The following is a 12337-nucleotide window of genomic DNA, read 5'->3' as shown; positions in this document are numbered from 1 at the left end:
AGTAAAACAAAATTCCGCATTTTTATAAAACTTGATAAAAAATAGTATTTCAAACTGTACACTCACCAGAAGTACACAGTTATCAAAAATGCACACACTTCACTTGGCATCTCCAGCACCTTCAGCTCTCTGTGCCTGGTCTGTTTTGGCGTCTGCATTTTCCGCAGGGTGGGTCCCGTCCTTGCCAGCACCAGCTTTCCCCTTTCCCTTACGTACCTTCTCCCCCTTCTTCGCAGGGCCTTTTTCGGCTTAGGCTCTGGTTTTGGAGGAGCGGGTTTAGCAGATAACCTTGCTGATCTCTGAGGTTCATCCTTCACCTTGGCTTTATCTCCCTTAGCATCCCCTTCAGCCTTTCTCTTGGGCATGGTGGTGATGGCGGCGGGGCACAGGCGCTGGACGAGGGGATGCAGCGGCGCGCAGGCTCTGGTCAATCTGGGGGTCCTTCTCGCCTCTTTTTCACACTGCTCGGGCTCCGGGGGGTTTATAAAGTTTTTTTTTTTTGGGGGGGGTTTATAAAGTTTTTATAGCACTCCAGCGACGATGGCTTTTCAGAAGTGTGAGAGTCCCGTTTGGAGTATCAAGTTTGCTGTATGCATCACTGTTACATGTGAACCTCTGAATGGCTTTTTAACTAAATGGTGGTAGAAATCACTATATTGGTGCTGTCCAACATGGTAGCTATTAGCTGTATGTTGCTATTGAGGGTTTGCAGTGTGAGTGATGTAACTGGAGGGCTGAATTCTTAATTTTATTTAATTGTGATTTAAATTTAAATAACCCCCAGTGACTAGTAGTTATCATCAGAGGACTAAAGGCCACACCAACCTAAAGAAAGGAAATCAAGTGGACATTGGACCTCTACTCAAGTACTCCCTCAATGCAAGAACACTTTGTTCTAATATTCTGGCATTCTGAGATGCTCACCTCCCAGCCACGATCACTGAAGGCAAATGGGTGCATAAGCAAATGTGGTAAAGAAAGCTGATGGTGCCCGGCTATCAAAAGATGTAGTGTCTGGGGTCTTAAAGACTTGAAGATAAACAAGCAGCCATCTATCTCAGAAGCAACAAAGTCCACATGGAAGAAGCACATCAGCCTGTGTGATCATGAGGTGTCAATGGGATCAGATATCAGGCATCAAAGACCCAGAACAAAAAATCATGTCAATCTGAATGGAGGGTAGTATGGAGTGGAGACCCAAAGCCAATCTGTAGGCAATTGGACATCCTTTACAGAAGGGTCTTGGGGAGAAGATAGGCCATTCAGGGTGCAGTGTAGCACTGATGAAACATACAGCTTTCCTCTGGTTCTTTAATGCTCCCCACCCCTTCTATCATGACCCTAATTCTACCGTACAAATCTGGCTAGATCAGAGCATGTACATGGGTACAGATAAGAGCAGGAAACAGAGAATACAGGACAGATAAACTCCTTGGGAGTTTATTGAGAGTAGCCATACCAGGAAGGTAGGGGGAAGGTGGGGGGAGAAAGGGGGAACCAATCACAATGACCTACCTATAACCTCCTCTCAGGGGGATGGACAACAGATAAGGGGGTAAAGGGAGACATCTGACAGTGCAAGACATGGAAAAATAATAATATATAAATTATCAAGAGTTCATGAGGGAGGGAGGTAGGGGGAGGGCGGGGGGGGGGGGAAATGGGCTGATACCAAGGGCTCAAGGAGTAAGAAAATGTTTTGAAAATGATGATAGCAACAAATGTGCTTGACACAGTGGATGTATGGATTATGATAAAGAGTTGTACGAGTCCCCAATAAAATGATTTAAAAAAAAAAAAGAACTAGAAATGGCCGTTACCTGAATTGCTTTTTAAAATAGACTCATTTGGGATGGTCATTGTGAGGCATGAAAAGGGACTTATTAAAACGCACACTTCCTTGTTTACCCACAGAATCAAACTGATGGCGGAAGGAGAACTGAAGGACATGGAGCAGTTTTTTGATGACCTCTCGGATTCTTTTTCGGGAACTGAGCCAGAGGTTCACAAGACAAGTGTAGTAGGTATGGAACACCGTGGCCGTGGGCAGTTTTGCAGCTTTCTCAATCACACGCCTCGTTTTCCTGTTCTACCTGAGAACCCAGGGTGACAGGGAGGAGGGGGGCGGGGTGTGTGTGGATAAGGCAGAGTGTGGATTTGTTGCCTGGCCGTTTTGATCCATGTTTAAATAATCCACTTGAGGAAGAGCATCTTTTGGGTGCTAACTGATCCCTGAGGGCTGCGAGCGTCCCTAGGTTCATTCTCACAATCCTTGGGCCCCTTGATTGCCTTGAACAGCTGTGGTGGGTAGAAGTGGGGCAACCCACCAAACTTTTATGAAAGAGAAGTTAATTAAAATGAGGTCGAAGGTGAGAAAGTATGAGGAATTTCTTGAAACTTTAGATACTTTTGTGTGTGTGTGTGTGTGAGAATATACCCAGCCAAATATTCATTCACTCATAACTCTTCATGAACAGGTTGGTGACATCAGTTGCATATTTACTGGGTCGCCATTCTCACTGTCGCTGCCATATTGTTTCATCAGTTTATACTCAGAAAATTCTATCCAGTAACCGTGTGCTCTTTATTAATTGGGCTAAGCTGTTGCCTACTTTAATGATGGCTTCATGAGAGAGTTTTAGTTTAAGGATTACAGATCATTTCTGGGTATTGAATTTGAATTCTTGACCTTTTCTTCTTCAGCTTTAGATCCATGCCCCAGTCCAGCTGGCTTTTGCATGGCCTCAATTAGATGATAGTGTCCTTCTAAGTAAGTGGTTGGCTCTGAACTCACCAGGTGAAATAGAAATGAACCTTCCTCCTGGTGGGAGAGCCCAACAGTAAAAAGTAAACAAAGATAATTTCAGATGGAGCTAAGACTATTGTAGTCTTAGTCTGGAAGCAGTGCTGAAGCCTGTTTAGCAGACTGTCACAAGGGTGGGCATTGTTTGGTTCCGTCGGTCATGGGGTCAGTGTGAACCTGAGGTTAACTGACCAGCAGCGAACGGCAGCAGTAACAGCTGTGATGAGACTGCACTGGAGGCCAATTAGGGATACTATGGATGGTACAGGCGTGTGAGCAGAGACCAGCTCTCTGCAGAATCAGCGAGAGCAGATCAGCGGTAGAGACAGCAACAGAAAGTGCCTTGTTTCAGTTCGCAGCAGATAGCCATCAACACCAGGTAGCCTATTTCTCAGTTAATGCTTTGATCATGGTTCATTTCTTATTTTGTAGGTTTATTTCTACGTCATATGATTCTGGCCTACAGTAAGCTTTCTTTCAGTCAAGTGTTTAAACTCTACACTGCCCTTCAACAGTACTTCCAAAATGGTGAGAAAAAGACAGTGCAAGATTCGGATATGGAACTGACAAATAGAGAGGAGGGCGAAAGAAAGATGGAGAAAGAGGAGCTCGATGTATCTGTCAGGTAACTGAGGTTTTTCCGCCAGGAGTCCCTTTCCTTTTCCAGGGGCCTCTGACTTGGGAAGTAGTGTGCTTCCTACAAGCCTGTCTCCATTCATCAGAGTTCATTTGCTGGCTCTCTGATGCACACCTTCCCTTCACCACCAGCACCTCTGTCCAGAAATTGATACACATGGGCTTTCTCATCATTCAGTCTTCTGATCATATCATCATTGTCACCATCTTATTTAGTTAATTCCTCTAAAAACAATGCTTCTAGGCAGTATATCCACTCCTCACTTATCCACATGGTTAGATTTCAAAGACCAGGTTGATAGGTGAAAATCAGTATGGAAATGAAAGATCACAGTATCAGATTACCTAACTGCTAAACTCTCAGAACCACAGCTGAGACAAGTTGGTATATCACCATGGCCATCAGAGCCCTCTTCACTCTTGCCTCACGCCTCTGCAATTGTTCCTGCCAGATGTATGTCATTGAGGTGCAAGGTGGCCAAGGAGTAGATGAAATGTCAGATCATGAGGCAGTTGGTCGGTAAGTGAAGAAGAATAAAAAAATCCCAAATTACACCCACTGCCGTCAAGGTCATTCTGACTCATAATGACCCTAGAGGGCAGAGCGGATCTTTGCAGAAGCTAACAGCCATGCGTCGTTCTCTTGCTAAGCAGCTGGTGGAGCTTAATGGCGGCGTGCCTCTAGGGCTCCTCGAGGGAGCAGTAACCTGCACCACCTCACTGTCACCGAGTCCATTGTGACTCACGGAAACCCTGCCGGACACAGTAGAACTGCCATCCCTGTGGGTTTCTGAGACCGTAACTCTTTAAAGGAGTAGACAGCCTCATCTTTTTCCTGTGAAGCAGCTAGCACGCTCAAATCGCCGACCTTGTGGAATAGTGAGATATAGGTCGTACAAGCCTGTTGTAGCTACTTTGTGAACATTGTAAAATGTCACTTCTTAAGAAACTTGTTAAAATTCAGACTTTTCCAATTTTGGGTTGCCTTTCTTTCAGATCAGTCTGATTTGAGGCTCATCCAGTATCTTTACTGTGAAGGTGGATGGTTTTAGAAAATAATGTCTATACAGGGGTCTGGATTTCATCATTGAAATGAAAGAAATGTATCACTTAGATCAAAGTGTCTATAGCGTTTTTCTGGTAACTAATTCAAATTAAATATTACAGTTTTTTTTGTCTAAAAAGACAGTTTTACTTGTTATTAAGTTGTTTATGTTTGTGTTGAATCGGATACACCACATACATGTCCTTGTTTATTCAAAACCAGGTGGTGAAATGTATACTGACCAGTTGTCAAAGGTGGGCTCACAGCCATGAAATCCCCTCCCATTTTTTCTCTCAGCCTTCAAATGTGTATTTCTTGACTTACTTAAAGGTGAAAATTTCATTGTTTTCTCTCTGTGATTTATTTTCTGGCGTTTTATCACATGACCAGAAGCTTCTTAGTGTAGTCCTGGTCCTTTTTTTCTTTCACTTTGTGATTGGAATGTGTTTAGCTCACTTTTCTTCAGAGAAGAAATGCAGCCAGCTCTGCTGATAGCCCACTCCCCAGGTGTTCCTGCTTTTCCCTGGCACGAGGAATTAGACTAACTGCCTTCATTTCTCACACCTTCAGTGCCTGCTGTGTGCACGGGTAGGGTCAGCAGGGGTCTGTCCAAGGGCATCTGTAGCCGAATGAGCTCAGTGAGTGGTGACACAGGAGATAGGATGCTGAGGGAGCCAAGCTGGTGCAGTGGGTACAGCGTTAGGTTGCTAACCAGAAGACGGGTTGTTTAAACTTAACAGGCTAGCTCTGGGAGAAAGGTGTCACACTTTGTTCCCATAAAGATCACAGCCTCGGATACCCTTTTGAGCAGCTCAGCTCTGTCCTTTAAGGCCACTGTGAGTAGGAATCAACATGATGGCCTTGGGGTCTGGACGATTGAAAGATGGACGGTATCCAACTGTCCAAGAAGGGCTGGGAAAGTGGGCTTTGTGAGCCGTGGAAGCAGCACTGGGAGAAGATCGTCAGGAGTGGTGTGTGGGTGGGCAAAAAGGACAAAGAGAGGTGGGACCTCCAGGGTAGGCTTGACGTAGCTCGCTGTGCTAAGTCCACAGCGTGGGCTCGATTCTGGAGGACTTCCGGTCAGGGTATCGTGATAGGCTTGTGTTGGAAAGGATCGTGCTGAAAGCGTCTTGGGACTCAGCACTCTGTCTGGCCATATTGATCAGGAACTTGGGCTGGTCATTTATCATCTCATTTTTAAAAACCCAAAAACTTTTTTTTTTTTAAACATTTTATTAGGGGCTCATACAACTGTTATCGCAATCCATACACACATCAATTGTGTAAAGCGCATCTGTACATCATTCGCCAAAAACTTTTTATAGTGGTTTGGGTGACAGTTTGCAGAGCAAATTAGTTTTCCACTCAACAGCGTGTACCTATTTGATTTCATGACATCGATTTAAAGTCCCTCAAAGTAGCAGCACTCTTCCCTTGTCCTCCCTGGGTTCCTTGACCCGTTTGTCCTCCTTTCAACCCTCAGCCTTCTGAGTGTTGTTTGTGGCCCAGTGCTGCCCTCGTGGCCTCATACGGTGGGTTCTTCTAAGGAGCACATACCTCTCTGGTGTTCCTGGTCACCTTATAGGCCATCCTCTGGCTGAAAGTTGGTCCTCGGGGGTGAGTTCAGTCCCAGTCTTATTGGGGATATTACCATCCCATTTTAAGTATGTCTTTTCCATTTCTGAAAACAGTCAATTTTTAAAGTTTTGAACTCTTCTACTCTTGACTTTGTGTGAACATTTTTGCTATTGTGTAGCTTAACTCTTCAATATTGTGATTTTTGGGTGGTTTTTTTTTTTTTTTCTAGAGAAGAAGAAGTATCCTGCAGTGGACCTCTTTCCCAAAAGCAAGCAGAAGTTTTTCTGTCTCAGCAGGTATATTAATTGTGTAATTAATCATAAGTTCTTTTTTGGATCCCATGGCACTGAAAGGGCCTCTGAGGCCATCATGAGTTACTCTGTTATCCTGGACGGACTCTAAGGAGCCCTGGGGGCACTGCCCAATCGGCATTGGGCTGCTAGGCATGGCACCCGCAGCTCAAGCCCACTGACTGGTCTGTGGGAGAAAGAGGACACCGTCTGTTCCCATCAAGCTCTCGACATCCTCAGAAACCCTTGGTGGCAGTGGGTTGGGTTCTTGATTCCTGACGCTTGGTCCTCTTTACTTCACCAACCAGCCAACTGTGTTTCTGTGTCCCTTCTTTCATGTACTTGAACAAAAATTGTGTTTATTAAAGGGATGATGCAGTTTCACTTCACAATGGTAACTAGCTAGCCCAGTTAAAAAACATGTAACTTAAAGGACTTGTTTCTCCAGATAAACCCCCCAGGACCAATAAGGGGAGCAGTGATACTAGGAGGGTAAGAAAAGGGGGTGGAGTAAGGGGAACCAATCACAATAATCGATGTATGGCCCCCCTCCCAGGGGGATGGACAGCAGAAAAGTGGGTGGAGGGAGACAGCAGTCGGTGTAAGACATGGGGGAAAAAATTATAAATTAGCAAGGGGGAGCATGAAGAAGGGAGGGTGGGGAGAGGGAGGAAATAAATGAGGAGCTGATACCGAGGGCTCAAGTAGAAACAAAATGTTTTGAAAAAGATGATGACAACATAGGTACAGATGTGTTTGACACAATGGATATATATATGGATTGTGATAAGAGATGTAAGAGCCCCCAATTAAAAACAAAAAAACTTGTCTCTCTTCCCCTGACATTTCAGTGTGGACAGTTCCAAGCAGGAAGTAGTTGAAAGGCCTGGTGTCATGTTTTCCAAGGTGCCCCCTTGCCTGACTCCTGCCTTAGCTGTTTTGCTGTACTCACTTTTCTCAGACCCTTCCCCACCTGCCATGCAATATTCTCTACTGGCGGGTGTCAGAGGGAGCTCTGGGCACCCACCGTACGGCCCTGACATCCCCCAATACTCTGGCTGCTGCTCTTGAACTAGATGCTTTGTTTTGCAGCACCATGTTGCCTATGTTAATGCCAGCATTGGATTTGGATTTTTTTGTTTGATTTTTTTGGTACAAGTGATTGGATCACTTCTGCGGATGGATTTTGAATGGATTAGAAAAGCCCCTATAGACATGGGGGACAGGACACGGGGCATCCTTGGGTTAAGTATTGGACCGTGAACTAAAAGATTGGTGGTTCATACCTGTTGGCCTCTTGGAAGGAGAAGGATGAGGCTGTCCGCTCCTGTAAAGATGTACAGCCTCAGACACCCTATGAGACAGTTCTACCGGGCCACCGGGAGTCAGAATTGACTCAGTCGTAGTGGGTCTGGTTTCAACATTTGGTTGACGATGGAAAAATCAAAGCTGGTTCCTTACTAAACTTCCACTCAGTGAATGTGTTTGGATTAGGCTTGAAGGAGCTACCAGGAATTTTATACTGATCTTGGGGCAGCAAAAGAAGTTTTGAACTGAAGTAGAGGATGGAAACATGGAAGAGAGAGAGGAGGAGGAGGAGATTCTTTGGTTTTACTGCCTAGAAATAAGAACTCCTCAACCCCCCACCCCCCTCACCCCAAGTCAGAATATGTTCTAGCTAAATGATAATGATCCTGCCACAGCCAGAAACCATGTAAGGCAGAAGCTTGTCAGAGAAGGAAAAGTGAAAAATCCCCCACTGTCAGGAGCAGTAGGAGAGTGGTAAGAGGCACCCTGTCAAAGTAGGAAATTTGGGAACTGCAAAAAAATCAATACCATCTCATCCAGTTCTGGTTCTCTTAGGTTTTACTCTACAAGGTGAAGAACCAAATGGAAAAAGTGTTGACAGTCAGGGTTAATCTTTTGCCACATACACAAAAGATGTCTATTAAATGAGTGATTATAACGTACAGTTCACAGTGTAGTATTAGGTAGGAGTGAGAATTAAAATGATTCATTGCCATCAAGCCTATTCTAATTCGCAGCAACTCTCTAAGACAGGGTAGTACTGCCCCAGTTTCCAAGGATGTGAATCTTTATAGAAGCATGGAGTGGCTGGTGGGTTTGAATCTCTGACCTTTTTGTTAGCAGCCAACTTCTTTAACCACTGGGCCATCAGAGTGCTCATATGTATACACATAAGATACAGGGTATTCTCATGCTAACCCCATGTGACAGAATAGAACTGCCCCATGGGGTTATCTAGGCTGTAACTTGTGGGATGTGTGTGTGGGTGTATGTATCTGGAACAGTGTTTCCTTAGTGTAATTTATATATAAAACCCAAACCAAACTTACTGCCATCAAGTCAATACCGACTCATAGAGACCCTATAGGACAGGACAGAACTGCCCCTTTGAGTTTCGGAGACTGTAACACTTTACAGGAGTAGAAAGCATAATTTTCTCCCTCAGAGCAGAGTGTGGTTTAGAACTTCTAACTTGGCCGTTAGCAGGCCAACATATAGCCACTACTCCAACAGGCCTCCTTTATGTATAGAAAAGTACTCTCTATATGCTACATATTAGGACAAACATAGTGAGTTAGATGTTCACCATACCTAGTCTTCAGTCTCACATACAAATTTAACTTAATGACAGATTTAGGAATGGAATTTGTTCAGCACCTGGGCCTGCTTATTTAAAAAAAAAATCCGTAACACATTACAAGTACTTGCGAGAACTGTCATTCCATACCATTCCTGACCAACAAGAAAAGAGTGGGTGCTGAAAAGCACGGAATCACTGAAGTTGCTACCCATCATCTTACTAGAGCTTGTCAAGTTGATTTTGACTCATGCTGACCCACTGTCACTGTGGGCTGTGTCACAGAGCTCTCCGTAGCGGATTTTATTATTTTTTTTAGAAATCATTTTATTGGGTGTTCTTACAGCTCTTATAACAATCCATACATCAGTTGTACCAAGTGCATTTGTACCTATGTTGCCATCATCATTTTCAAAACACTTACTTTCAGTTGAGAGTAGCTGATTTTTTTTTCTTTTAAAAAACCTGTCCTTCCACCTAATTAATAATAAATAAATCACAGGTTCAAAGATTTTTTTATTGTAAATTAAGAGAAGGTAACACAGCAAAGCACATAGAGGGGTGTATGGGAGTATGCAGGGGCTAAAGAGAGCCACCTAGATTAGACGGTCATAGAAGGAGGAGATGGAGGCAAAATCGGGGCCTGAAGGATGAGCCAGGGGCGTCAAGTGGGTGGTGTTTTCAGGACGCGGACTTGGCATTGTGTGTGGCTGAGAGGAGAAGGGCTCACTGTATCTGAGACTGCTGCCTAAAAGAATTCAGGTGAGGCCACTCAGTGTACATTTCCAGTAATTTATTGGTCATTTTAAAATTTCAGGCTTCTTTGTTAAAGAACGATGAGACGAAAGCCCTCACACCAGCGTCTTTGCAGAAAGAACTGAACAACCTGTTGAAATTCAATCCTGATTTTGCTGAGGCGGTGAGTCTTTTAGAAGGTGTGGCTGAGTGGTTGTATTTTTGTTTGTTTTTTTAATGTTATCTGGTCATGCAAAAGAGGATTGGCCTATTTGTCTGGGTTCTTGGAAGAAATAGTGTTGTTGGCAAGTAAACAACTTGGCATTGGTTGCTGAGCACTCTGGTACCTAGTGACTTTGTAGATGTATTGATATTCTTCATTTACCATCCCTCTCATGCTGCTAAGTACAGACAGGACATGAGAGAACAGGCTGATTGAGCGATTGATTGATGTTTTGAAGTCTCTCTTTATTCTGTGATAGATCTCCATCTTATTTATTTGTTAAAGGGGCAGGGTCATTTATCCTGCGCAATTCCGACATTCCAGATTCAGCTCATAGCTTCTTCATCGTGGTCCTGGATCTCTTTCTCGACCTCTAGCACTTTCTATGGGCTGGTAGTTAGAGGTTGTTGTTGTTAGTTGCCATCGAGTTGGTTCTGACCCACGGTGACTCTTGTACAACAGAATATAACTGTCCTGTCATCCAGCCTTGGGCCATTGTCATGGCCATTGATACTCTGAAGTCCACTGTTTCTACCCCAGTAGGTGGAAAGGTTTTGAAGCCAAACAGTTGTGTTCCTCACCCCTCTCTGACAGTGCCTCCTCCAATAACACCTTTGCTTACAGGAGTTTATCTTTCTTTGTTTTAATCCCGAAGCTTTCTTCATTGTGCCTACATTTGACACCTGATTCTACCACCTGTAGAACTAGATGGACTTTGCTTCTTCGTCCCTAGGATGGTTGCATTAGAAAGAAAGTTTTTTCCTATGAGTTAAAATGAGAAAAGAGTCAAATTAGAATCACTTGAACTCAGCAAGCTAGTTAAAGTTTCACTGGGCTTTACGTTGAAAAATTAATGTCGTAATTTCTATATGGATTTTATTTAAAAAATACCTCACAATATGCCTTTGTATCCTAACTAAGTAGGTTCCTGCCCCCTCAGGTATCGCCCACAGGTGCTAATGTACCTAGAGCCGTAGTGTGCACCTGAGATAAAACTGCTACATGTTCTAACCACATTCCCATGTTTCATTTGGAGACTCCCCCTAGAGGGACCTGAGCCAAGCCAATGCATCTGGAACGTGTTCTCTTCCCTGTGTGTGGAGAAGCGGAAGTTAAGCTCTGACCGCCTTGTTGGGAGGGGGCGGGGGTGCTTATAGCTATTCCAACACAGGAGGAAGTAGAACACTGAAGCCATGCTGAAGCCATGGACTCTCTCTCTCTCTTGTTTCAGCATTATCTCAGCTACCTAAACAATCTCCGGGTCCAAGACGTGTTCAGTTCTACACATAGCCTGCTCCATTATTTTGACCGCCTGATTCTGACCGGAGCTGAGAGCAAAAGTAACGGGGAAGAGGGCTATGGCCGGAGCCTACGCTACGCTGCGCTGAACCTGGCTGCCCTGCACTGCCGCTTTGGCCACTAGTAAGTCCGTGGACCTCTGTCCATCCCGACACTGGAGATGGCAACTCACAGAGGTCATGATGTATTTAAAAGAAAGAAAGAAAAAAGAAAGGAGGGCGGGAAGGAGGAAAGATGGAGATAAAACGAGAATAACTTTGAAAAGGGGAAGGCTTTTGCCCTGGGACAAAAAGTTCACGGAAACCTCCTGCCTCAGTAGTCTGCCCACTGCCGTAACCCATCACTGTCTTAGTGCATGTTCTCCGCCTTTCCTTCCAAGAACAACATGGAATTCAAAGGAAATTGGGTCATTAGGCCAGAGACTCCCAGAAGGATTTTGGGGAGGTCACAGTGGGAGTGCAGAAGCTATTTTCGGTCTTTGAAAAAGCCAGAAGGAAGCTGTGCCTCTACTGGATAAAAAGATTGTGCGCCTCACCGAAATCGTCGTTTTACTTTTGGGTGGGATTCAGGCCGGACAGTGAGGGGACTATGTTAATTCCATTGTTCATCTATGCTTGGGTTTGTAAGGAATAAAAGTAGGTAAACAAATCAATTCTCACCTAATGTATAGATGTAAAGGAGCCCTGGTGATGCAGCAGTTAAGCACTCTGCTGTTAACAGAAAGGTTGGTGGTTTGAAGCCACTAGCCTGATGGGTCTGATAATCTGTCTTCTTGTAAAGATGACAGTCCCAAACAGTCCAGGGGGGCAGTCTGTCTCTGTCCTATAGGGTCGTTACCAGTTTGAATTGACTCGATGGGAATGGACTTTGTTTGGGTTTTAGAAAGAGCTGAGTAGATGAAAAACTTTGAGAATGTGGAGGTTATTTTGAAAACAAATAATGTGAATAATGGGCAAAAGGTAAGAAATTATTAATTGAGAAAGTCTCTGTTTACTGTGGAGTTGGTCCAGTTGAGAGAATTGTAGTCTCTGTTCAAGCCTCTTATTTCCCTTTCTTACTTTACTTGTATTGCTCTGGCCAGTGCAACGTTGTTCTCTTGTGTGTTAGTACAGGTAGACTAAGA

General features: G+C 44.3%; 1 protein-coding gene and 1 pseudogene across 1 annotated transcript in view; one reads left to right on the top strand and one right to left on the bottom strand.

Moving 5' to 3' along the window:
• Nucleotides 1-12337, top strand: part of ANAPC5 (anaphase promoting complex subunit 5) — a 33422-nt gene that overhangs the window by 4102 nt on the left and 16983 nt on the right. The window contains exons 3-7 of the mRNA XM_045296716.1: nucleotides 1915-2024; nucleotides 3236-3428; nucleotides 6292-6358; nucleotides 9775-9876; nucleotides 11147-11337. Coding sequence (XP_045152651.1) covers nucleotides 1915-2024; nucleotides 3236-3428; nucleotides 6292-6358; nucleotides 9775-9876; nucleotides 11147-11337 — 663 coding nt within the window. The remainder of the gene's footprint in view (nucleotides 1-1914; nucleotides 2025-3235; nucleotides 3429-6291; nucleotides 6359-9774; nucleotides 9877-11146; nucleotides 11338-12337) is intronic.
• On the bottom strand, nucleotides 9-365 carry LOC115871930 (annotated as a pseudogene).

Source organism: Echinops telfairi, unplaced genomic scaffold (genome assembly GCF_000313985.2).
Source record: "Echinops telfairi isolate 266 unplaced genomic scaffold, ASM31398v2 ScPeMD7_7412;HRSCAF=8450, whole genome shotgun sequence".
NCBI classification, from domain to species: domain Eukaryota; kingdom Metazoa; phylum Chordata; class Mammalia; order Afrosoricida; family Tenrecidae; genus Echinops; species Echinops telfairi.
The sequence above is the reverse complement of the archived record's forward strand: the minus strand, read 5'-3'. Positions and strand labels throughout refer to the sequence as shown.